Consider the following 27,968-nt stretch of genomic DNA (forward strand, 5'->3'; position numbering starts at 1 on the left):
GAATCCTATCGAACATCTATGGAAAGAGCTGAAACTTGCAGTCTGGAGAAGGCACCCATCAAACCTGAGACAGCTGGAGCAGTTTGCTCAGGAAGAGTGGGCCAAACTACCTGTTAACAGGTGCAGAAGTCTCATTGAGAGCTACAGAAAACGTTTGATTGCAGTGATTGCCTCTAAAGGTTGTGCAACAAAATATTAGGTTAGCGGTCTGTCACAAAGACGGCCGGAGTGGGTGGCGTCAGACCAGAAACAGGAACACAAACGACAGAGAGATGGGGTTTTGGTGAGGCTGAACGCGTGATCGCGTTCAGCATTTAATAAACAGAACAGAAAATAAAAAGTTGGAACAGACAAAAACACTGGACACGGCACTACACGCCAAAATAAACAGACAGACAGACAGACAAAACGGACTAGACAGTGCACAACACACAGACGAACAAACACGGTGAGTGAAAACACTTTAACTATTATTATTCTTCTTCTTAACATTTACCTCCGTCTCCAATCCCGTTCTCCACTCACCGAACACCTAACCACCAGCGAGTGAAAACATGCAGCTTTTATGCAGTTGTACCGAGATTCGATTGCTAGTCAATCATTCAATTGGAATCTCGGTACAACTGCACGTGAATTAATTAAAGTGCAATTCCCCGTGCTCACATACTATTACTTTTTACTTGCACGTGATGTGATGTGCCATCCCCGTGCCTAACTACAAATCTACACTTTTTAAATACACGTGAAACACAGACCCGTTTATATCCCGTGTACCAATCTATACACCGACATTAACACACGCAACATCCAACATACAACACAGATCACACAAATGCACACAGGGGCGGGGCACTTTGCCACACGGTCCCATCATTTTTGTCCATGCCATTTTTCATTTGTTTTCTTATTTACAATATTATGTTGAATAAAAAATCAAAAGCAAAGTCTGATTTCTATGAAATATGGAATAAACAATGGTGGATGCCAATTACTTTTGTCAGTTTCAAGTTATTTCAGAGAAAATTGTGCATTCTTCGTTTTCTGTGGAGGGGTACCAACAAATTTGAGCACGTCTGTAGATATGAACATTGCCAAGGGAGCTAAAACCAATTCCAAAAAGCTTTTCTAATGTTATAACAGCAAAAGAACATTCAAGGAGGGAGTAAAATGTCTGAGAGATGCAAATGGCAACCTCATAGCTGAAGAGAAAAAAACAGCAAATATATTAAATGATTACTTTTCAAAAGTTTTTATAAAGGAGGATACAGACAACATGCCCCACATGTCGACCTGTTCCTATCCAGTTTTAAATAACTTTAGCATAAGAGGCTGAAGTGTTAAATGGACTAGGAGCTCTTAAAATAAACAAATCCCCCTGGGCCAGATGAGATCCTCACAATAGTACTCAAAGAAGTTATTTACAAACCGCTATCCAAGATCATGCAACAGTCTCTGGAGACAGGGGTTGTACCGACAGACTGGAGAACTGCAAACGTAATACCGATCCACAAAAAGGGAGACAAAACCGAACCAGGTAACTACAGACCAATAAGCCTGACTTCTACTATAATAAGATCCAAAATGGAAAATTACCTATATGGTAACAGTATCCTGGGAGACAGTCAGCATGGTTTTAGGAAAGGGAGATCGTGTCTAACTAACCTGCTTGACTTTTTTGAGGATGCAACATCGACAATGGATAATTGCAAAGCATACGACATGGTTTATTTAGATTTCCAGAAAGCTTTTGACAAAGTCCCGCATAAAAGATTAATTCTCAAACTGAACGCAGTAGGGATTCAAGGAAATGCATGCACATGGATTAGGGAGTGGTTAACATGTAGAAAACAGAAAGTACTGATTAGAGGAGAAACCTCAAAATGGAGCGAGGTAACCAGTGGTGTACCACAGGGATCAGTATTAGGTCCTCTGCTATTCCCAATCTACATTAATGATTTAGATTCTGGTATAGTAAGCAAACTCGTTAAAATTTGCAGACGACACAAAAATAGGAGGAGTGGCAAACACTGTTGCAGCAGCAAAGGTGATTAAAAATGATCTAGACAGCATTCAGAACTGGGCAGACACATGGCAAATGATATTTAATAGAGAAAAGTGTAAAGTACTGCACACAGGCAATAAAAATGTGCATTATAAAGATCATATGGGAGATAGTGAAATTGAAGAAGGGAACAATGAAAAAGACCTAGGAGTTTATGTTGACTCAGAAATATCTTCATCTAGACAATGTGGGGAAGCTATAAAAAAGGCCAACAAGATGCTCGGATATATTGTAAGAAATGTTTAAATTTAAATCAAGGGAAGTAATGTTAAAACTTTACAATGCATTAGTAAGACCTCACCCAGAATATCGTGTTCAGTTCTGGTCACCTTGTTACAAAAAGGATATTGCTGCTCTAGAAAGAGTGCAAAGAAGAGCAACCAGAATTATCCCGGGTTTAAAAGGCATGTTGTATGCAGACAGGCTAAAAGAATTGAATCTATTCAGTCTTGAACAAAGAAGACGCTGTGATCTGATTTAAGCATTCAAAATCCTAAAAGGTATTGACAAAGTCGACCCAGGGGACTTTTTTGACCTGAAAAAAGAAACAAGGACCAGGGGTCACAAATGGAGATTAGATAAAGGGGCATTCAGAACAGAAAATAGGAGGCACTTTTACACAGAGAATTGTGAGGGTCTGGAACCAACTCCCCAGTAATGTTGTTGAAGCTGACACCCTGGGATCCTTCAAGAAGTTGCTTGATGAGATTCTGGGATCAATAAGTTACTAACAACCATACGAGCAAGATGGGCTGAATGGCCTCCTCTCGTTTGTAAACTTTCTTATGTTCTTATGTCTATCAATAATCACAAACAGTAGCTGCAATACAAAGTGAAGTTGTGCAATCAAGTCTCAGTATAGGGGCGGGGTGGGGCGGGGCGGGGGATTAACAGGATTACTAATCACAACTAATATAAGAAAACTCAAGACTAGAGTGCTTATTATATAAACCAAATTGTAACGCAAATAAACAAAATCAAACACACACTACAAACTCAAAACATAACAGAAATCATTGTGGAATACAAAACAACAACTCAAACAATAAATCTCAATAATAAAAGTACAAAACTCACCTCCCCCCCGCCACCAGACATTACACAGGTACCTCGATGCAGCAGTATCTGCAGCGCTGTGCATCCTCTGCCTCATCTGTTATTTTTTCTTTGTATACTTCAAAATATTAATTTTCTTTTGAATATTCATAAACTGATTTAGATTTACGTTCTCTCCATTCCTCATCCACTGAAAATATTATATTTTCGTGTAAGAATTTCAATTTAGTTTTTGATCAAGCTAGTAGTTACTATGCCCAGCAATTGCCACAATAATCAGACTTTGATTGGCCAACATAATCAGGTGGTAATGTGTTTGTGAAGTGACAGGGAACCGTTTGAATATATTTGATCCTCCGACGTCTAAGCGTCTGTTGTATCCTAGGACATACAGCGTTGAGCTGCTATTACAATGTTGGAGTAAAAATAAAACCGCACTTTAATCTAAATATTGTGTATTTCATAGAAAATAGTACCGGGAAAATATTGAATAGACAAAACCCGACGTCCAGTTAAAAAAAAATCTTGTAATTTTTCGGTAAAATTCTGAATAAGCCCAAAACGCAGAACAGTAACCATACCTCACGCTTCAATATGTAATCTGCAATGCATTTCATTATTGTAAAATGTAGCTTTTTAAAATAACGATTGTGACAACATTTAATGTTAGCACACTTTGCTGTGTTTTACAATGTACATACAGTAATTGTTCAAAGATTAAAGCTCAGGTAGAAAATGTAAACTGGCGTGAACTCTCCCTTTAATTTCAGAACTAAAAGCGATTTTTTTCCCCATGGTCTACCCATTTCCGGTGACAACGACACTTTACAAATCGTAAATAAGATGAACAAACTGAGAGGTATGACACAGGCCCGGTTTTTGGGATGGAACCGCATAACAGTCTCGCATTTTGATTGGTCCATGTCTGTCACATGAATATGTCATCACACGAGTGGAAAAGCTTGCAGGCACTTTTAACATTGTAATCAGAGAGAGAGAGAGAGAGAGAGAGAGAGAGAGAGAGAGAGAGAGAGAGAGAGAGAGAGAGAGAGAGAGAGAGAGAGAGAGAGAGAGAGAGAGAGAGAGAGAGAGAGAGAGAGAGAGAGAGAGAGAGAGAGAGAGAGAGAGAGAGAGAGAGAGAGAGAGAGAGAGAGAGAGAGAGATCTGCTTTCCACAACCTTACCATTAAAATATAATGTGGTATTACGCTGTACTGATATAACAAACTATGGGTAATTACTTTATATGAATTATCATGTTATGCACGAATGTAAGAATTGGCTTTCTGTGGTGGTGTACTTTTTTCTTTCAAGGAGCATATATCTATAATCGTTTTTGCAATATATTTTAATATAAAATGTATACACTATTGCAGTTTTGTTAGAGGATACATTAGTTTATCTCTAATGTAACCACAGTTTTAAATATAGACTGCCTCTGTTTTCATTTACATCGCAAATTCTGGGCCGCTTTGCTTTTCAGATAATGTCCCAAATTCTTGGCCGATTTGGTTTGCAGATAACGTCCCAAATTCTGTGCCGCTTTGGTTTTTAGATAACCTCTCAAATTCTGGGCCGCTCTGATAACATCCCAATTTCTGGGCTGCTCTGGTTTTTAGATAACGTCCCGAATTCTGCATTTTCGAATTCAGGCCAGTTTTTGAGATATTCTGCTTAGCTGACAGCCGAGTTTCTAAGTCATGCATGCACAGTTTACCATAAACTGGACCATTAATTCATTTAAGAGTAACCCTTAGTACATGAATCAAAGTTAATGTATTTTTTACTCTCCCCAGAAAACATTTAGGAACATGGTATACCAAAAAAAAAAAAAAAAAAAAAAGACATATCATTTGCTTATGTAATGTCCATCAATATATATTATTATTATTATTTATTTCTTAGCAGACGCCCTTATCCAGGGCGACTTACAATCGTAAGCAAAAACATTTCAAGCGTTACAATACAAGTAATACAATAAGAGCAAGAAATACAATAACTTTTGTTCAAGTAAAGTACAAGTTTGACAAACCACAATTCAATAATACAGCAGGTAATAGTGATAGTTACATCAGGATATGATTAAATAGTGATAGTTACATCAGGATGTGATTAAATACAAAGTACTATAGGTTAAAAACTTGGCAGATTACAGTATTCTGAAGTACAGGATTAAATGCAGTAAAATAGGGGCTGATAAGAGCAAAATAAAGCACATTTACATGAAGGGTGATAGTGTCCCAGGATACAAACAGAGGAGTTCTACAGGTGCTCTTTTTTACTCTCCCCAGAAAACATTTAGGAACATGGTATACCAAAAAAAAAAAAAAAAAAAAAGGACATATCATTTGCTTATGTAATGTCCATCAATATATAGTGAGGCGTAGGGGTTTATCAGAATTTCTGGGTTTAAGAGACCAGTGCCCTTCAACAACTTCAAATAAATCCTATTGTATTGTATTAGTCAACATTTCCCTTATCTATACCTGATAGTTTATACTGTAGGTCAGGGATTTCCAACCTTTTTTTGAAACTGTACCCCTTCTATCTGGAGGTTTCCGCTCGAGTACCCCTTTACAATTTTTGCTCAACTGAACGGTACCTCAGTTACAATAAAATGGAGAATAATCTGATGACCCCCCCAACCCCCCCCCTTCCTGTTTATTTAATAAATTTGGGTGACAAACTGCTGGTTTAGGACAGAACAACAAACAGTAGGCTTAATTCTTAAAACTTTTAAACTACAAGTATTTGGATGCACAGAATTAAAAAGACAAATATTGGGTTAGGAGCACACCTATTTTTTTGTAACTGTGACAGCCTTTTGTAAAAGTGAAGGCCTTTTGATACCCAGCATACACTGCAATACCCAGCAAAGTTATACACTGATATTCTGATAGCACAGCAATTCAAATGGAGTTTGTAACTGGTTGTGTTCCTCAAATACACAATAAAAAGTGATATTTATAGGGTATGCAGTTATACAGCGATACAGTGGTTTCGGGCATCTAAAAACAGGTACTGCGAGCATCTGGATTCATACCCAGAGGTACTCTGTAGCCTCCTAGGACATTCATAGCTTGTTTAACACCCTCTTGTAGTTGCCCGTTTCTGCATATAAAGCAAAATGTTTGTCAATCTCTCTTTTTTCTTATAAATCAGTCTTTGCAGGAATCATTCCAAAAACACTTGAATCAGTTAGGGACTACCAGTCTGACACTACAGGCCTTTAAATTGCTGTACCAATTTGCAAGTTGCCAAGTGGTTTCGTTCCTCAAATTTGCACTGCAAAGTGATATTTTAAAGAATAGGGTATATAGTGCTTTTTTTTTTTTTTGCCTCTGCTCGCTTTTGGTGCAAAACTATGCTCCGTTACACTCAAGCTCATACTGTGATCACAAAACACTTGGAATAGACTTAAATTGGTGCTACTGTTGCATAAATACACTACAAAATGTGCACATTTCAGGTCTTATATATAACGGACATTTTTTGTATGAATTTTGCTATAGGAAATCGCGGTCGGGGGGTGGGGTCCTCCTGTTGTACCCCATGAGTCCACAAATCCTAGGCCAACAAACTCGCTAGTACTCTCTTTAGATGCACAACAGTCTTAGCTAAAGAAAATGTGTCCCTTCGAGTTCGTACGACCCACGACCGCCATTGGCCTAGCCTTACCCCGATGGTGTTTTTATAATGGGATTTGCCATAGGGAAGGGGGTGGTCTCTTATCGTACCCGTATCTCCACGACCCCTGGGCCAACAAACTCAGAAGGGCACTCTTTGTGTGCACAAGAGTCTTAGCTAAAGAAAGACAATCGGCCACGGGTTCATACGCCACCCCACCACCAGATGGTGGGCGTTGCTCCAAAGTGGTTTTATAATGGGATTTCCCATAGACATTTTTCAGGGTGCTATATCTCGGGTTCCGGGGGTCCCCGAGACTTAAAAATCGGTACGGAGGTCCACCTCTGGGCCACCTTGGTTTTTAGATAACGTCCCAAATTCTGGGCCACCTTGGTTTTTAGATAACGTCCCAAATTCTGGGCCGCTTTGCATTTTCGAATTCAGCCCAGTTTTGGGGACTCAGCCGACAGCCGAGCTTCCAAGTCATCCATGCGCAGTTTACCATAAACTGGATCGTGAATTCATTTGAGAGTAACCCATAGTACATGAATCAAAGTTAATGTATTTTTTACTCTCCCCAGAAATCGTATTTGTTTAAAAAAAAAAAAAAAAAAAAAGTAAACGTTTTTTTTTTTAAAACATATTTATTACATGAAGAAACTACATTGTACTGAAATAGATACATGAAAATTAATTAAAGCAATCGTTTTCCTTTATTAAAGACTAATATTAAAACACATTTTTGGGAAGGAACATGGTATTCCGAAAAAAGGACATCTCATTTTCTTATGTAATGTCCATCAATATATTGTAGTGTTTCAGGTTCTTTTTGGACAGAAATGAGACTGCAACTGTGAGTAGATGAAGACTGTTTATTTTGACAATAATTAAATAATCACAAAATAAAATCATAAAGTGAGGGCAAGGTGACTGGGAGTCGACAGTGAAAATAAATGATTGTAGTAATTTCTTTTACCCTACCCTTCCCAGTCTTTTCCCCGCCCCTCTTTTGCGCAAAACCTGCACTCCAATTCCCCTCCACACACGTGTACCACCATGCAACCCCGGCACGCACACACCACCATGCAACCCCTGCACGCATACACCCACCATGCAACCCCTGCACGCATACACCCACCATGCAACCCCTGCATGCATACACCCACCATGCAACCCCTGCACGCACACACCACCATAAGACCCCTGAACACACACACCACCATAAGACCCCTACATGTATACACCCACCATGCGACCCCTGCACGCACACACCACCATGCGACCCCTGCACGCACACACCACCATGCAACCTCTGCACGCACACACCCACCGTAGCAATTCTTTGCAAAATATATTTTCGGGTATTCTGACCCATTCATGTCTATGGCAGTGTTAAAAAAACATTTTCAGTCATATCTCTCGAACCAGAGCACCTACAACCACCGTTCGAAGGGTTCTAGACCAGCCTGAATGTAATATGCCCAGTTTCGTAGCAATTCTGTACAAAAAATATTTTCAGGGTGTTCAGCCTCATTCATGTCTATAGCAGGGTTGAAAAACACATTTCAGGCATATCTCTTGAACCAGAGCATGTAGAACCACCATTCAAAGTGATATAGACTCAGGGGAGCACCCCAAACCACCCCCTAAAATGGTGTGGTGGTTCACCCAAAAACCCATGTCATGACGAAAAAATTCACTTTGCCAAGCTGTCCTGGCATCTGAATCATGAAAACGGTGACTCCTTGTGCGGGGCCCCATGGGGCCCCACCACAAAAATAAAATCCTAACCCCCACAGAAATAAAATCCTAACCCCCACAGAACCCGAGATACGCCCTGTCAAAAATGTCCAAAAACTACCCTTTTTGGGGTCATATCTCCATGATCCTGGGGCCTAGAAACCGGGTTGAACTTCCTAGGGTCATGTCTGGGGGCCCTCTTTCACAGGGAGACGTCCGTTTTCAAATACTACATTTTCAACAAATTTACATATTTTCAGCATGATGGCATGTCAAGGTTGCATTTCCAATAGCTTTTGAGCTCCAGGTTGGCAAAAAAAGTCTAAAGTGGTGTCCTTTCTAGCTGGGGACACGTCGCTTGGAGCGATCGACAGGGACCCCGAGGTGGACCTCCGTACCGATTTTCAAGTCTCGGGGGACCCCCGGAACCCGAGATATAGCACCCTGAAAAATGTCTATGGGAAATCCCATTATAAAACCACTTTGGAGCAACGCCCACCATCTGGTGGTGGGGTGGCGTATGAACCCGTGGCCGATTGTCTTTCTTTAGCTAAGACTCTTGTGCACACAAAGAGTGCCCTTCTGAGTTTGTTGGCCCAGGGGTCGTGGAGATACGGGTACGATAAGAGACCACCCCCTTCCCTATGGCAAATCCCATTATAAAAACACCATCGGGGTAAGGCTAGGCCAATGGCGGTCGTGGGTCGTACGAACTCGAAGGGACACATTTTCTTTAGCTAAGACTGTTGTGCATCTAAAGAGAGTACTAGCGAGTTTGTTGGCCTAGGATTTGTGGACTCATGGGGTACAACAGGAGGACCCCACCCCCCGACCGCGATTTCCTATAGCAAAATTCATACAAAAAATGTCCGTTATATATAAGACCTGAAATGTGCACATTTTGTAGTGTATTTATGCAACAGTAGCACCAATTTAAGTCTATTCCAAGTGTTTTGTGATCACAGTATGAGCTTGAGTGTAACGGAGCATAGTTTTGCACCAAAAGCGAGCAGAGGCAAAAAAAAAAAAAAAGCACTATATACCCTATTCTTTAAAATATCACTTTGCAGTGCAAATTTGAGGAACGAAACCACTTGGCAACTTGCAAATTGGTACAGCAATTTAAAGGCCTGTAGTGTCAGACTGGTAGTCCCTAACTGATTCAAGTGTTTTTGGAATGATTCCTGCAAAGACTGATTTATAAGAAAAAAGAGAGATTGACAAACATTTTGCTTTATATGCAGAAACGGGCAACTACAAGAGGGTGTTAAACAAGCTATGAATGTCCTAGGAGGCTACAGAGTACCTCTGGGTATGAATCCAGATGCTCGCAGTACCTGTTTTTAGATGCCCGAAACCACTGTATCGCTGTATAACTGCATACCCTATAAATATCACTTTTTATTGTGTATTTGAGGAACACAACCAGTTACAAACTCCATTTGAATTGCTGTGCTATCAGAATATCAGTGTATAACTTTGCTGGGTATTGCAGTGTATGCTGGGTATCAAAAGGCCTTCACTTTTACAAAAGGCTGTCACAGTTACAAAAAAATAGGTGTGCTCCTAACCCAATATTTGTCTTTTTAATTCTGTGCATCCAAATACTTGTAGTTTAAAAGTTTTAAGAATTAAGCCTACTGTTTGTTGTTCTGTCCTAAACCAGCAGTTTGTCACCCAAATTTATTAAATAAACATGGGTCATCAGATTATTCTCCATTTTATTGTAACTGAGGTACCGTTCAGTTGAGCAAAAATTGTAAAGGGGTACTCGAGCGGAAACCTCCAGATAGAAGGGGTACAGTTTCAAAAAAAGGTTGGAAATCCCTGACCTACAGTATAAACTATCGGGTATAGATAAGGGAAATGTTGACTAATGCAGTACAATAGGATTTATTTGAAGTTGTTGAAGGGCACTGGTCTCTTAAACCCAGAAATTCTGATAAACCCCTACGCCTCACTATATATTGATGGACATTACATAAGCAAATGATATGTCCTTTTTTTTTTTTGGTATACCATGTTCCTAAATGTTTTCTGGGGAGAGTAAAAAATACATTAACTTTGATTCATGTACTAAGGGTTACTCGTAAATGAATTAATGGTCCAGTTTATGGTAAACTGTGCATGCATGACTTAGAAACTCGGCTGTCAGCTAAGCAGAATATCTCAAAAACTGGCCTGAATTCGAAAATGCAGAATTCGGGACGTTATCTAAAAACCAGAGCAGCCCAGAAATTGGGATGTTATCAGAGCGGCCCAGAATTTGAGAGGTTATCTAAAAACCAAAGCGGCACAGAATTTGGGACGTTATCTGCAAACCAAATCGGCCAAGAATTTGGGACATTATCTGAAAAGCAAAGCGGCCCAGAATTTGCGATGTAAATGAAAACAGAGGCAGTCTATATTTAAAACTGTGGTTACATTAGAGATAAACTAATGTATCCTCTAACAAAACTGCAATAGTGTATACATTTTATATTAAAATATATCGCAAAAACGATTATAGATATATGCTCCTTGAAAGAAAAAAGTACACCACCACAGAAAGCCAATTCTTACATTCGTGCATAACATGATAATTCATATAAAGTAATTACCTATAGTTTGTTATATCAGTACAGCGTAATACCACATTATATTTTAATGGTAAGGTTGTTGAAAGCAGATCACTCTCTCTCTCTCTGATTACAATGTTAAATGCCTGCAAGCTTTTCCACTCGTGTGATGACATATTCATGTGACAGACATGGACCAATCAAAACGCGAGACTTATGCGGTTCCATCCCAAAACCGGGCCTGTATCATACCTCGAGGCAAACTGATTATCGAAAAAGCGACTCACCACTTTTGGAAGCTGTCGGTAAAATAGGTCAGCTTCGCCCTGCATTCGCTCTGTTAGAGTGCCTGAAAAAGAAACAAATCCTAAACAAACAACCTGTTAATTTACACTACATGTGTTCAAAGACAGCGCTACAGATTTCACCATGTACTACTGCCGTTAGATCTTTGCACTGTGTGGTTGCAGCATTGAAATATTTCCCCCACGTAACACAGACTTTTGAATGCAAGTGCCTTCTCGTTTTGTTTATTTATTTATTGTTTAAATTAAATACACCGTGTAAGAATTTTTTTTTTTTTTTTGTTCCTGGGTAGTAAATGTTATTTCCTAATTGCTTATGCCTCAAAAGTATAGAAAATGGCTATTATTCCCCACAAACTTTGCTTTTGTGTCCAGGACAGTGATATTTTGAAATTTACCCATTTTCCAGAACATTCCAGATAGATTCAGTGCTGAGTAAACTTGGAGTAACTTCTAGAACTTTCTAGAACTTTCCAGTAATATAAATAGTAGTATAAATACAGGGGCCTTAAGCCCACCAGTTCAGTTTAGTTCCAGCTGCCTAAGTGGATACATATCTGCATTTTTCTGAGATGGCATCAAGAGGCTGCAAGCATCCGGCAGACGCATTTTGCTATGTCTGCGGCCAATTTATCAAGACAAGAGCGAAAAAGTACTCCGTGGAAGCATCTGCTAAGATGTGTGAGGCCTACAAGGCATATTTCGGCATGCCTGTCGGGGATCAAGACAAACCCTGGGCACCTCATTTCACCTGCGAGCACTGCAAAAAAACTCTGGAAGGTAAGATGGACAATTGTTGCTCGGAATTTTATGTTATAAAATTTGTTAATTTTTAAAATTGTAAAAGTTTTTAATTTTAAAATGTTTTACAATTTTCAATGTTATTGAAAAAATATATCATATATGAAAAATGTTGCGAGAATCTCTTACACATTAGTCATGGGTGAAATAAATGTATTTTTGTAGGATGGTACAGAGGGGAAAAGAGAGCCATGAAGTTCGCTATCCCAAGAATTTGGCGGGAACCCACTGACCACTCAAGCAACTGCTACTTCTGCATGGTGGACCCTTCCAAACGTCGGACTGGCAAGAATGCACCTGCTATCACGTATCCGGACCTTCCTTCATCCATCGCCCCGGTGCCACACTGCCATGAGCTCCCCGTACCCATTCCTCCGGAGAGAGAGTAGCCGTCTTTAGAAGAGAGCAGCAAGTCAGAGAGCGAGGAAGTTGTAGATCCAGATGACAATTTCAGAGGTGGAGCCGAGGAGAGAAACCCATACTACCTCAACCAAAAAGACTACTCACTTCTAAATCTTTTGTAGTCATTTTTGTATTACTTTAGTATAAATACATGTTAATTTGGATTCATATGTTGTTTTTTTCTGACTTTATGTGAACGAAGAGACACAAATTCACCCGTTTTCTCATTGGAAATAGGTAAATTTCAAAATATCACTGTCCTGGTCACAAAAGCAAAGTTTGTGGGAATAATAGCTATTTTCTATACTTTTGAGGCATAAGCAATTAGGAAATAACACTTACTACCCAGGAACAAAAATTGTGTTACATAACCACAATAAGAGCAAATAGCCGTGTGGATTATAATGTAGATTATCCCTGACGTGCACTGTGTGATACAAGCTGCATCTCCCTGCAGCAATTCAGTGTCGCTCACTCTCGCAGAATCTCGTTGACAGCGTTGGTTTCTTTCATTTTCATGCTCCTAAATCCACATTAGAATATGGATAGGAGATTTCCTGTAACCTGATTTGTCAGTCAGGCGGGATAAACCACGATTAAGCCCGCCCGAATGTTAGTATTCAAACTTTGTTTATTCACCGTTCAAAATCAAACCGCATGAAAAAAAAAAAAAAAAGTCCCGCAGACCTGTACTCGCTTCTGATATAATTTACATTTTCCTGCTTGATGAAACACATCTCCGTTCTTACTGTGCACACACTCTGAACGCAGTCTGTCAGGTCTGCTTCCTAGCTGTCCTTACTGTATCTATTTAAATTTAGAATAGCATTTTTTTTTTTTTTTGAAACTCAATCAAAAATAATGTTAATCAGCGGCTATAGCAACTACTCTATGGTTTTATTCACAAGCTGTAAAACAAATGGATGCAGACTGACATTCAATAACTTTATTTCAAAGGATCACCAGCAACACAGACAAGGTACCATGTTCTCTGACAGCACTTTGAATAAACTTTATGAACACAACAAACAGCACTATTACCAATAACACATTACCAAAAAAGTAGCCTAACAGTAAATACTGATATCTGGCTACACAAATATGTACACGCAAAAAAAAAAAATATCGATAACAAACACTTCACAAAACGGCACGAACAGCTGCATGGAAGTAGAATATTTGAATTAAATGCGGTACTGTATCAAGTTGTTACTTACACCGCAGCTGGAAATAGCCTACAGGGTCCACTGCTTGGATTACACCAGAGAGTCTGAACAGACCACGGATGTTTGAGAAAACCGCATTACTCATGGAATACTATGGAAAATGCTTAGCAACCAAAACCAGTTCTTCATACAATCAGGATGAAACTATTAGGAAAACATATTTTTTTAATGTTGTGTCACGTGTCCATATTCTAATAGCCCTCAGGATCCTTCTCGCCGCCTGCTCGGACATGTGACTGCAGGAGGCGGGCATTACCACACGATTAAGCAGGGTTTACACTGCACGGCTTTCACAATCGGGAGACGCAACGCCACTCACATCTTCCGAATGAGCTACGATTTCTCACTGTAGATCGGGGATTGCAAGCTACACACACTATACGAGATATCTTGTCGCGGACTGCGCCTATTTTCATTGCAGAATCGTAGACATCATTCGAGAGAATCATGGACTCAAGCAAGGAGGCGACCGCTGTTGTCTGCATTGTTTTGCATAGAAAAAAAAAGAAAACGGAGAAGATCCATTTGGACGCGCAATTGGCTTATGTAGATTTTGCTATTAATATTTCTCTGATATGAAAAACATTAAATACTAGAAAAATATTATCATTTAATTTTTTTTTTTTTTTTTTTTTTTTTTTTTTTACTTGCTTCCAAACTGGTTTCTCTGTGACGGTGCACAAGAAATGGTTTTAATAAGAATTAAACATTCTGTAAAATCCATTTCTGCCTGGAAGAGAGGTCTTTTGTCCCACTGCCACTGGGACGAGGTTTCAGCAGCTTTCCGTATTGTGTCCGCAGAGAGGATGCTTTTGTTTGGACTTCTACCACTGACCAAAAATAAATATAACTACATATTACAGTATAATGCTCCATACCTATATAATTGAAAGCATTCAGTCATGCATTTTGAATATGTAAGTACTATGTGTATATAATAGGACAGTGGATATTGCTAATTTCATACTCTGCAAATTCCAGCATGATAACTTATACTTAAGGGCCATAGACTGCACAAATGTTCAGTATTGCGATAAAAATATTTATTTCCTTGACGTCTGTGCTCTGAACCAACTCGAGTCGTGGTGCATCCAAAATAACAAAATCTAATCTGTTCAAAAAGCGCAACACTCGCTCATAGTACAAAATATTTACTAGATTAAAAGATTGGCATGGGAGATTGGCCGTCAAGCGATCTTCAACAGAATACCACATTCTGATGAATAATTTGAAGACTTTTAAACTAATAAATATTTTGTACTACGAGCGAGTGTTGCGCTTTTGAACAGACTAGACTACAACTTTAATAGTGGCTACTACAAGTTTGTCGTAGGTTTAAATATGCAACAACGTAATCTACATTCTCTCTATTTCTCACACTCACAAACGCGCCCCCCTCCTCGTATTTTGATTAAATTAGCAATACAAGCATACAGTAGGGGTTTGAAAGGGATATCGAATACGAGTGACTGTAGAAATTGATTGCCATGAGCAAGGGCGTAGGTTTGGTTTGAACATTGGTGGGGACACAATTTTTTATGGGGGCCGAGTCGCGGTCGCTAAGGGGGTCCGGAGGCATGCCCGCCCGGGAAGAAATTTTTTAGGAGACAGCTATTAAATGGTCACTTCTGGGGGCTTGAAATGAATGCTGGACATGAATCAAGGACAATTTGATTGACATGAAGTTGGCTGGTATACACTTAAAACACTATGATAAAGTGTCCCTCCTGGAAGCTGGTTTGACATCCCTGCTATAGAATTACTAACAATCTGAATTATAACCTATCCCAGCCTTACTGTAAGCTACCAATACCCCTGCCGCTACAAGCATGAGCACATGCACGCTTACATACACACACACACACACACACACACAAGATACTGCATTGTAGAGGGCATAAGTTTCAAAAAACAGTTATAGGTTTATTCACATAGAGTGCAGTTAACAGTCTTGCTTTTAGGTCTGTAGTTATCTGACACAAACCATTATCCCTAGCTAACATTAGCTGGCTTGCCAGCTACATTTGCTTCCTCCTGCTGAAAAGTGCAGCTTCCTCTTCCTTGCTTCTATGTAAAAGACCCAAACACATGCCTACGTCTGTCATTGACAGAAACGAATTGTTGGCAGATCGCTCTGAGATCAATAAGGTCCAGTTTGTCCTGATGGACATGGCACACTGCAGCGTTGTTTAGGCGCATTTGTGACATTGTGGATCTGAGCCACGTTTTCAGTCTTCTGAGTGCGCTGACGCTTCTTTCAGCTTCTGCTGAGGACACAGGAATGACCAAAAACAGCCTAACAAGGGCCTCAACCTGATCAAACAAGCCTCTAACCTCAACTGACATTCCTCTTAGGATATCTGCAGCTTGAGCGCTGGACTTGTAGGTGTTGTTTGAGAGGAACATAGGTAGTTGCACTTTCAAACTCTCCCTGTTCAGCTCTGGGTACTGATCTACAACCTCATCCATTTCCCCAGTAAGGAGAACTTTCTCCAGTTTCAGAAGGATTTGTAAATCTGTCTGGTTAAACCGCTCTGTAAACTGCAAATCCACTGTGTCTAACATTTTGTTGAATTCAATCCTGTAGTATTCTTCAGGTGACTTTGGAGCATGCTGGCTTGCCCTACCAGTATACCATTTCGGTGGCTGTCTTTGGTGAGGCATTTGAATGGGCTCAATACCAAGGGAGTCAACCATTGCCACTGCCTTGTCAAACACATCCTGGAAGCTTTCCTTATTTCTTTTGCCTTGAAGAGTGGATTTAACATACTCTATTGCAGCTTGCATTCCTGCAATGGCGTGTGTCTGTTTTTGCAGAGACTTATTCAAACACTCTAGTTCCCCTATCACTTCTGATGCTAGAAGGAGTCCAAGGACAGTTTTCCCTTTCTGGAATCTGTCTAGGAGACCATTAGCCCTCACACCTGTGTCTGATCCATTTGAAGCCATCTCTTCCAAACTAGACAACACACTGTCATACTGACAGAGAACTGAGTTCACAGCCTTCCCTCAGACCGTCCACCTCGTCAGACATAGTGGTTTTAGTGTTGTGTCCTTCTGATCCTGCCTTTACCTCAAACATCGCCTTGAATTTTCCTGATTGATTGCTCAGATTCCCCAGCTCATGGACCCACTGCAAGGAGTCACGTATTAAGGGAGAGGCTGTGCAAGCAGACTGTGTGATGAGATTCAAAAAGTGTGTACCACAGTGCACATAGAGAGCCAATGGCTGCTGTCTCTTCAGCACAGCCTGTGCTCCTGTGTACTTCCCTGCCATATTGGCAGCACCATCATATGTCTGACCGCGTAAGCCAGACATTGGAAGATTCAATCTCAAAAGGACATCAACAGCTACTTTTGCTATCTCCTCTCCAGTGGTCCCTGAGACTGCATACAAACCAGTGAATAACTCATGTGGCACCAGGTCATGGTCCACATATCTGAAACATACAGACTCTTGCTCTTTCCCTGCTACATCTTGAGTGCCATCAATTATTATGGAGTACTGCAGAACTGGTAGAGACCTGATGGATGTTGCAATGTCTCTGACAATTGTATTGCCCAACAAGTTCAAAAACTCATTTTGGGCCTGAGGACTGGCATAATCATGACAACAGGATAACCAAAGAGAGAGTGGGGTCATCCTTCCCTATGAATTTTAAAAGGCGAAATACATTCCCATCATTTGCCTCATGGCCTCGAAAGGCTCCACCCTGCCTAGCAAGGTACTGCACTGAACCCACAATCTTCTCAAGACAATGCCTTGCCTCTTTCTGTTTTTTTGCCCAGACACTTGACAGCTGTGCATCTATTGGCCTTGCCTCTTGGGTGTTAACTGTGACAGCATGATGGTGGGATTTACTACATTGATGACGATCAAAGCTAACTAGAGCATTCTTCCAGTTATTGAATCCCTTTGAGGAAAAAGCAGTGTCTGCTTTTTTTTCCAATGTGCACTTCTTGATGTTGTATGCTTTGACACACTGGAAACAGAACTCTTTTCAAGTTGGGGCTATAGTGAAGCCATGGATATTGCTTGTACCAGCTGTCTTGAAAACACAGGACCTTATTTGACAATCTCTGTACTTCTATATACTTAGGGTGAGGTTGGTTTGGCTTGTTTTCAACAATGTCCATAACATTGACATCTTCGCTGCTACACTGATCTTCACTGGAACCGTCACTGCCACTGCTACTGTCACTGTTATTATTATTTATTTCTTAGCAGATGCCCTTATCCAGGGCAACTTACAAGATATCACATTATTTTTACATACAATTACCCATTTATACAGTTGGGTTTTTACTGGAGTAATCTAGGTAAAGAACCTTGCTCAAGGGTACAGCAGCAGTGTCCCCACCGGGGATTGAACCCACAACCCTCTGGTCAGGAGTCCAGAGCCCTAACCACTACTCCACACTGCTGCCCCGGATGTAGACACTGTTGCTGTCTACATCCTTCCTAGCATGCAACCCTATTGCTCTGCCTGCCTCTCCTGTGTCTGTGCTGCTGCTCGCACCTGGTTGCATTGCTTCATTCACCTGATAAAATAATAAATTGATGCATGCCATATAAAGAGAAAATATATGGCTATGCTAACTTTATTTGCCGAGTATTACTATACAGCATTAGCCTACCATCATATCACAATGTGCCTCAAACAATAATATAGCTCAAAACTGAGTCTAACAATTTCACTGTTATAATCACCAAGTCATTACAGACCTCACCTGCGACCCTGTTGCTCCACCTGCCTCTGTACTGCTTTTACCAGGTTGCACTGCTTCATTCGCCTGATAAAATGATAAATTGATGCATGCTGTTTAGAGAGAAAGTATGACTCTGCTAACTTCATTAATAAATTATTTTTACATTTGCTATGAGAATCATTATCAACTGTGTTTATTACTTTAACGACATCTTCCTACTTACACTTTGTAAAAAACGTCCTGATGTCCATCTTTCTTTTTTTGGCTGCCATTCTGCTTTAGTCACCTAAAGCCAAACTGAATTAGCCAACGTTAGTTGGTTGACAATATTCTCTCTCTCTCTCTCAGCTGTGAAACAAGCTACAGGGTTCATACACTTTTTCAACATTAAAATTCCATACTTTTTCCAGACTTCCATTTGTTTTTCCCAGACTTGTGTTTTAGTTAGTTTCTACTAGTTTTTTTTATAGTTATCCACATAGGCGGGCAACCGCAGAGCATTATAGCTTTTTGATCCAGAGAAGAAGTTGCTCCTGGTTTTCTAAAAGTATTTGTCTGAATCTGGAGGTGCATATCTAACAAGAGACAATGAAGATATGCAAAAGAGAAGATACAATCCAAGAAATGATTATGTTGCACTATGTTGCATTATTTACAAAGAGAATATAAAAAGTTGTATACTGCAAGTATACTTGTGCCAAAATAGGATAGTATAATGGTACCAATAGTATATTAAAACCAGACAACCCTGTAACGATCACTCTGCACAACTGAGAAGCAGTTGTACTGTCCTCCCTAAGGAGATACTACTGGCCCTATTCCTATAGCTAAATAAGTCAGCAAGAGTGACAGACAGCAAAAGCAGGGACGTCAGAGGTGTCAATTTAAAGAACAATCGGTTTATTATTGTGAACAATAATGTCAACAAATGAAAAAATGAACAAATGAATGAAATGAATAATGATAAGAAAGGAATTCAAATAATTGCAGGTAACAGGTAAGAATAAAGCTGGTACAGATAAATATGTAGGGACAAACAGAAGGCTAAACAGTATCACCAAATAGAAATGAATGTAGTGTCCGGAGGGTCTCCAATAAACCCACACTCACAAACACAACACACACACACAGATAAAGATCAAGGATAAATAAATAGATACAGATGAAAAACAGTGACTTGTGGAAACAATTACATTTAACAGTCTCTATGGCAATGGTGGGAAAATGACAGGTAGGCCCAACAAGTCCAGTAATAGCAGGGTAATTGAAATCCATACAAAGTAACAAAATACCAAAAAATACAGGAAACAAAGTATCAAATTAAAGTAGAAAAAATCCAAACAAAAAAGAAATGATCTCACCCACAAATAAGGCAGTCCAGCAAAGTGTCCCAAAATGATGGGGATTGTAGAAGGTTGAAAACATTGAGTATGTTGAAATTGTTGAGACTGTCCAGTAGTGTTGAGTTGAATGGTGAACAGTTGTTTGGAAAAAATCAGGAGGATCAGGAAAAAATGGAGTCTGTCACACATAAAACAACAAACACTAAACAGACCTAGAAAAACAGCTAAACTTAAACAAGTAACAGTGAAAACAAAAAAAGAGCAGTTTAGACAAAACGCAGCAACAAAAGAAAATGAACGGATGCACTGGAATTATCTAAGGATGGTAATGGATTCACTGAAATTTAAGTAAAGAAAATGCTGCCGTTTAATGGATTCCTCTGAGAAAGGGAGTCTCCCTCAGGCCTGATTAGCCAGCTTTAATACAAGTGCTGGCTACTAAGGAGCTCTGAGATTGGAGGGGTGGAAATCTGAATGAGCCAATGGGGAGAGAGGATGGACAGAGGGTGGTTGCAAGGAACTATGGGAAATGAAGTTTTAACCTGGCCAGGCTACTGACCCTAATTAAAGGGACAGGTGGGTGAGACTTACACCCACATTATGTAGCATGGGAATTGCTACAACCCTGTTTGGGTTCAAAACCTTTTGTTCACTATAGTAAAAGGACAATACAAAATGAACAATATAAACTGCTGGAGTAAGTTAAGGAAGTCACCTTGGATAAAGGCATTAGCTAGATTATTAATAATATTAGTACTGTTTTTATTATTTGATTTTCTTTATTATTACAGTATGTGTCACTACTACCACTTATATAATAATAATAATAATAATAATAATAATAATAATAATAATAATAATAATAATAATAATAATAATAACAGCAATGAGATTGTGTGAATAAAAGTAGAATTACAAGTACAGTACCTATTTGTGTTATGCTGCATCCAGTATTCTGGCTATATCCTATTCGTTGAAGAACACAGTACAACCCCCCCCCCCCCCCCCCCCCCCAAAAAAAAAGCATTAACAAAGCTTCAGTTTTGTGTTTCCTTATTAACAAAAACACACACACACACACACACAATGTTTCTTTGCCGTGTCGGTTGCATAGAGCTGTACAAGCCAACATCAGCAGCAGTTTTAGAATTTTTTTTATTTATTATTTTTTTTTTAAAATCAGTATTTAATCGTATAATGAAGGCCATATAGCGAGGATGTAAGTAGTATATCTACACTCAGCTGACGGTTTGGAGACTGTTGCTGCACTTGGGACTGTAAGTTACAAACAAGCACCATACATTTAAAATACAATTACCGGTACATTTTATTAATCACATTAAATAAATGAAAAAAGCGACGTTAACATGCTACGTTTATACACACCATAGGGGCTACAGAAAACTTTTTTTTTTTTAAATCCGAGTCAGTGATGACAATAACTTGTTTTGTATTCGTATTTTTTCCCCCTGGGTTGGGAAATAACGTTAATGATTTAATAAAGGTAACGACAAGATAACAAAATGTGAATCTGGGTGAACAGAGTACAGTAGCTTGTAATTCTTTTGCCCTTCGTTTCACTGGAGCAGACAGGGTCATGTGACATATACCAGTGTGCTGACTGGATAGGATTGCTTGAGTTGTGATGACGTTGTCAGCGGTGATACACGGGGCAATCCTCGTGCGATTTGGTCGCAAGCAATATAGTTGCTACTACTATCAAATTGCCTAGACAGTTGTCACTGCTGACCCTCTTTCAAAATCAATTATTATTAATAATAAAAAATAAAAATAAACGCGGAATTATTTTCATTCTCCCGTGATACTAGTAAAGTTCCAGACTTTTTCAAGACTTTCATAACGGAGACATGGTTTTTCAAGCATTTTCAAGCCCTGGAAATCAGTTTGGCATTTTTCCAGACTTCCAGAATAACGTACGACCTGACAATACCTTAAGCCCAGGCACCTGGCTTTGTTTCATTCAGTCAGTGGCTCACACTCATAACCAGACTGACCGGCAAGCGGCAACTTCAGCGTCTTTCCAGAGTCCAGTCTAAGCCAGCGGTTCTCAACCTTTTTTTTACTCACACCCCACTGAAATTTATTTTTACATCTGCCCCCCCTTTTTAATTTAACTTTTTAATATATATTTTTTATTCCTGGCTATATAATATAGTGCGTTTATTGAGCCTCCTGGATAGTCACACTGTCCATTCAATCAAAAACACTGTTCGTGTTCGCTTTTTACACACACGATACAAAAACAAATCAAGCAAGGAGTAAGTTAGTTACAAAGTAAGGTGGAGGATAGAAATACTGTGACAACGCATTAACCAACAAACACAAACTAAATATCGAATTAAACTGATTACATTTACTCTTATTTTTTAAGTAAATGTGAAAATTGTGGCACAATATACACCGTTTGAGAGTGACTAGTTTTTTTTTTTTTTTAATTTTAAATCCGGATAATTACCTTTCACTCCCGAGTCCTTGTATACTTTCGTATGGGGTGCCATGTGTAAAATAAGTCTTTTTTTCCAAATTTAACTTAAATCTTGTATTTTTTCCCAGATTTAACTTAAATGTTGTATTTTTTCGACGGATTTATAAATCTTGTGAAAATAAATAAATATTTTTTTTAAATGTGTACATTCAGATATAATTTATAAATCTAGTTAGAAGGTTTACCATTTAGCTAAATATTTAACTAAATATTAAATCCCTTAACACGATTTAACATTTAGCTAAATATTAAAATAAATCTTAAATCTCTTAAAAGATGTAACATTTAGCTAAATATTTAACTGACCAGCTAAATCTGGAGTTTGTATGCAAATGAGCTCCGTCCACTTTGTGACGGACTTCGGTTAGGCTCACGTTCAGAACGTCATGGCGGATTCCAGTAACTTGCATGTAATTATCGAGCGCGCAGTTGCTGCTGGTGTAAGGGCCGCGCTACAGGCTGGAACAGCCAGCGGTGCTCAACCACCAGAAACTGAGGGACGGGTACGGATGTCATCCGTGGGACTACGACAGTCGCATTCGGTAAGTTTAGCGAAATGTCATTTAATCAAACCAAGTAGTGTAAGAAGTTGTATCGTTCATGACGTTTTTCAAATCAAGGTTATTTGTGTATATAAAAGACAATTGTGCAGCCAGTGTCGTCTTACTTAAAGGCACTCAACATGAAATCGTAAAGTAATTTAAAGTCGGCTAAAAACGTGGCAGCGGGCTGTCTCTTTAGCGCGCACGCAAGAACTTGCAGACTTTATACAACTGTGTTGAGAATTTAAAAAGAAAGCATTTTATTATATTTTTAATTAGAGGTACCGGGAATATGACTGCATGCCAAATTAAACACCGAGTATAGCGATGTAGAAACAAACTTTTAAATATCCCAGTCGATGGAAATTCAAACTTCAATTGAAGGCCAAAGCTATTTCAAATTAAATGAGTGTGTCGATGTAATAATACATGTACTGGAATAGACGGTCACGATAAAAGCGGAAAAAAAGATTACCTGTGATATTAAGAGGTATGAAAAACGTATGGTTTCCTACATTGCAGGTTCCACTCCCTTCTTTTATATAGTTGTATACGTTTTTTTTTAAAATTATTTAATTACTTCACCTGATTTGTTTACATATTACCAAAAGTGTTCCTACAGGAAGTCCTGTTTTAGAAATCAACATTTAACATGCATCATAATATACTATGCATCATAATATAAAGCAATGCTACCATATATACAGGAGCCTCCAGAATTATTCATACCCTTCATAGACTATGATGAGTTTTAGCAAAATAAATGCAAGTGTACATTCAGTATTTGTTGCATAAATATATGAAAACATTAATTTTTTCAGACATTCAGTATTGGACTTTGCAAAAATATATTTGTCCAACATATTTTGATTTTTTAAAAAATTTTATACTGGAGGTTCAGAATTATTCACACCCTAACATTAAAATGCAGTAACTCTGGACATACATGTTTTTGCAATATCTAATACTGATAGTCTTACAATGTTTCATGTTTGCACAGGGCTGCGGAGAGCCATCATGGGCCTGGGGAAGGATTGGTATGTCCCGCTGCGGAAAAAAAAAAAAAAAGTTCCCCCTTCAAGTTCCCCGTCCTCTCGTGGGCCTGTGTTAGCATGTATTTATGCAAAAAAAACCAAAACTGAATGTGTACACTAAAACCAACTTTTTGTTACCGGAATCGGGTATGAATAATGCTGGAGACTACTGTGTGTGTGTGTGTGTGTGTGTATGTGTGTGTATATATATATAATTTTTTTCCTTTGTACAGTAGCCTCCAGAATTATTCACACCCTTAATACACTGTAACTGGTTTTAGCCAATTATTGCATGTTATTCTAAAATCACGATGTTCAAATGTATTCTGTAGATTAAGTTATTTTGGACAGATACTGATGTTTTCATTTATTTATGCAACAAATAATTAATGTACACTTACATTTATTTATTTTGAATAATTCTGGAGGCTACTGTATGTCTGTGTATAATAAAATGGAGAAAGCATATTTCATTAGATTGTCTACACTTAAGCCCTGATATTATTATTATTATTATTATTATTATTATTATTACTAGTAGTAATAAATTGAGCTGCAACAGAGGATTTTGCAATTGTTGAACTACAGTATGTTACGTGTAGTTACAACATTCATGTACAACATTACAGAAAGACATTTCCATTGATGGATTTAATTGTCAAACCAAAAGAACATAAATCTTATCTCATTTTATTTAAAACTATTTATGTATTTATCTTCAGGATGGAAATTGTGGAAGACCCAGACAAAATGTCTCAAAAGAAGAAATGGAACATTTGCTCTCATTAAAAACAAAATTGTCTGACGTTGCATCCATACTTGGGATTTCAAGACCAACTCTGAACAGACTAATGAGAGAATATCAGATCACTGGACCCACATTTTCAACTTTAAGTGATGAGCAGCTTGATGCTGCTGTATGTGAGATAAAAGTCCACCACCCACATGTAGGAGAGATAATGCTAAATGGCCACCTGCGGTCTAGAGGCATATTTATTCGGAGAAACCGTCTCAGACAGTCTTTAAAGAGAGTGGACTCTCATGGTATTGAGGCTCGGAGGAGCAGAACAATACAGCGACGTCTGTACTCTGTGCCATGCCCAAATTACTTATGGCATATAGATGGTAATCACAAATTGATTAGTTGGAAATTAGTGGTTCATGGTGCCATGGACGGATTTAGCAGGATGGTAATGTTTCTACGGTGCTCAAATAATAACCGAGCAGATACTGTAAAGCACAATTTCAGACAGGCAGTGTCTGAGTTTGGCAGACCACTTCATGTGAGAACAGATCATGGAGGAGAGAATGTCCATGTTTGGGAAGACATGTGCCAAACCAGAGGAGAAGGTTCTGTCTTCACAGGAAGTTCAGTACACAATCAGCGCATTGAACGTTTCAACAGGGACTTAAACAGAAATTGCAGCCAAGTCTATGCTCCTGTGTTCTACGCCTTAGAATCCATGCACCTGTTGGACCTAGACAATAAAACTGACCTCTTTAGCCTTCACTACGTTTATCTTCCAAGGGTCAATCGTACACTGAATGAATTCAGAGCTGCGTACAACCACCACTCTGTGTCTTCAGAGGGAAACAGAACACCACTCCAGCTGTTCATGGGAGAGAAGCATCTGTTGTACATTCATAATCCACATGCTGAAGCTGAGGAAAGAGCAGTTCCCTCACAACCAACAAGTGCTCCTCCTACCAATGAAACATTTTGTCCACTGAATGAAGGAGATTTACAAGAACTCTCAGAAACAATTGACCCCCTTGCAAATGACCACAATCACGGTAAGACTTTCTTTCAGAGTCCAGGAATTTATTTACAACAAATTATCAAATTCCCAGTAAATAAATTAATAGTGGTATGACCCAGTTTCTTCCATAGCTAACTTATGCCCATATTAAGTCAATTTGGTCCCACCTGCTAATTGCAAATTACAATATGTACTTATCAATGTTTATTTTTAATTTAAAAAGCTGCTTCTACTCATGGAAACACCAGCCATCAAATACTGGGTTATAATTTGCGATTAGTGAGTGGGTCAAAGTTTTGATTTAACCTGTGCCTTTCGTTTCCCTGTGAAAACGACTAATTATATCGGTGGTTCTCAACCCTGGTCCTCGTGGACCCGTGTCTGCTGGTTTTCATTCCAGCTGAGTTGTCAGTTACTTAATTGAACACTTACCTGAACTATCTCCACCTGTTTCAGAGCTGAAAACAACAGAAACGGTAAAAAATAAGCCAAGTATTAGTTAAATTAATGATTCCATTAGGTATTTAAGGGCTCAGTTGGAACGAAAACCAGCAGACCGAGTTACGCGAGGACCAGGGTTGAGAACCACCGAATTACATGACTTGTTGCATATGTGTTTAACTGCATTCTTCAACACCAAAACTCAAACACTTCTGAACTGCTTTCATTTCTATAAATGAGGTAAACGTATGTCTGCTTACTCTGTGCAGTTCAGTGGTGTTCAATCCTGGGCCCTGCGACTCACTGGGTCGACTGGTTTTTGTTCCAGCTGATCTATTCATTAATAAATTGAACTAATAATGAGCTTAAGTTACTTGAGCCCTAATGTGAAATATCTTCACGTGTAAGAGCTGAAAACAATAGAAAAGGTCTTAAGCTCATTATTTGTTCAATAAAGTAATTAAGGGATCAGTTGAAGGGAAAACCAGCAGACACGGGTATGCGAGGGCCAGGATTGAAAACCACTGGAATAGTGTATATAAAGCTGTTTTATATTTTTGTTTTTTGTATATCGATTGTTTTGTTTGTTCTGTTCTTCTGCACTGTACACTGGCTTCCTATCCCAGGTCTTATATTTAATACCCATGTCCTTAACCACTGCTGTCTTTTTTTCAATGTACTCCACTCCATCCTACCTCCAATCTCTGATCTCTCCCTTGTTCCTCTTCTACAGGCTGACTCAATTTCAAAATCAGGAAAATAAAATTTAAATTCTTGAAATCCTATTTTTGTTTAGTTTAATAAAGGACAAATACAAGTGGGCTTAACACTAGAACTGATGTGAGCAGGAGGATGATGGCTGTGTGGTCCAGTGGGGCTTGTAACCAGGAGGTCCCCGGTTCAAATCCCACCTCAGCCAGTGACTCATTGTGTGACCCTGAGCAAGTCACTTAACCTCCTTGTGCTCCGTCTTTCGGGTGAGACGTAATTGTAAGTGACTCTGCAGCTAATACATAGTTCACACACCCTAGTCTCTGTAAGTCGCCTTGGATAAAGGTGTCTGCTAAATAAACTAATAATAATAATAATGGGAAATGTAGTTCTGAAGGGGTCAAAATAACTTCATTGGCATTTCTAGTCAAAGGTACATGAATATGCACATGCTGTAAATTGTATTATCAAACTGAAATGTTAAAGTAGTCTACACAATAAATGAGATGAATAATTCATTAAACTTTATTATTTGCACAAAAGAGCTTTATCTTTAAAAAGCTGAAAAACTGATTTGGTCGGCTTAAAGTGTACAATAGCCCGATTTTCATGAGTTTTATACTGCTTGTATGTCATCTTATATAAGACACGATTTTTTTTATTTTTTTATTATTCATGTTTCTGTATGCTACACAAATGGACTTGAACCTGAATGTTTTCTTTATTTTTAACAATAAAGGAGGACAACATTTCTGTCTGTGACAATCTTAAATTTATTTCCACAATCTGTTTAATTGTTCTTACGTAAAAAATAAATAACCAGATTGTTGTGAGGGAAAAACATTAACACACTGTAGTTTAACAAATTTGTGCAACAGGTGTATTCCATGACACGTCCTAGTTGAATTTTAAGTAAGAAAAATCTATAAAAACAATGTAGTGACAATACAGAACATCATGAACTGGTGAATTAACAGCATTTGTATGTACTTGCCATTATGAATATGAAATACTTAAACCACAAAGCTAGTTCATTGTCATGTCAAGTACCAATGTAAAACCACAAGCTTCCTTCCTATCCGGTTTTCATTTTCTACTACATTTACAAAATCAAATTGGACCGTGTGCTTGTTATGTTCTGCCCG

At 38.8% G+C, this 27,968-nt stretch overlaps 2 protein-coding genes across 5 annotated transcripts in view; one reads left to right on the plus strand and one right to left on the minus strand.

Moving 5' to 3' along the window:
- Nucleotides 1-11,524, minus strand: part of adal (adenosine deaminase-like) — a 30,599-nt gene extending 19,075 nt beyond the window's left edge. Inside the window, exon 1 of one of the 2 annotated variants that reach the window (XM_034915818.2) lies at nucleotides 11,330-11,524. In XM_034915818.2, coding sequence (XP_034771709.1) covers nucleotides 11,330-11,374 — 45 coding nt within the window. In that variant the 5' untranslated portion in view covers nucleotides 11,375-11,524. The remainder of the gene's footprint in view (nucleotides 1-11,329) is intronic. The other variant, XM_058998376.1, reaches the window with a different exon arrangement.
- An 11,173-nt stretch (nucleotides 11,525-22,697) lies between these two features.
- LOC117398633 (uncharacterized) lies at nucleotides 22,698-27,941 on the plus strand. Of its 3 annotated transcripts, none has more exons than XM_058998378.1 (3): nucleotides 22,698-22,877; nucleotides 23,878-23,914; nucleotides 24,634-27,941. In XM_058998378.1, exon 3 carries the CDS (start codon nucleotides 24,679-24,681, stop codon nucleotides 25,783-25,785), a length of 1,107 nt encoding a protein of 368 aa, XP_058854361.1. In that variant the 5' UTR covers nucleotides 22,698-22,877; nucleotides 23,878-23,914; nucleotides 24,634-24,678; the 3' UTR covers nucleotides 25,786-27,941. The 3 variants fall into 3 exon arrangements, with proteins under 3 accessions (XP_058854361.1, XP_033853531.3, XP_058854360.1); XM_033997640.3 differs by lacking the exon at nucleotides 23,878-23,914 and having other exon boundaries at nucleotides 24,634-25,705; nucleotides 26,846-27,936; XM_058998377.1 differs by lacking the exon at nucleotides 23,878-23,914.
- Nucleotides 27,942-27,968: the final 27 nt, after the last annotated feature.

Source organism: Acipenser ruthenus, chromosome 24 (assembly GCF_902713425.1).
Source record: "Acipenser ruthenus chromosome 24, fAciRut3.2 maternal haplotype, whole genome shotgun sequence".
Classification (NCBI taxonomy): domain Eukaryota; kingdom Metazoa; phylum Chordata; class Actinopteri; order Acipenseriformes; family Acipenseridae; genus Acipenser; species Acipenser ruthenus.

What these genes read in the sequence shown, in the direction of transcription:
- LOC117398633 (XM_058998377.1), top strand. Translation starts at nt 22,722, where the DNA reads ATGGCGGATTCCAGTAACTTGCATGTAATTATCGAGCGCGCAGTTGCT. An exon ending in GACTACGACAGTCGCATTCG is followed by an intron (nt 22,878 to 24,633) that starts GTAAGTTTAGCG and finishes ATTTATCTTCAG; the next exon opens with GATGGAAATTGTGGAAGACC.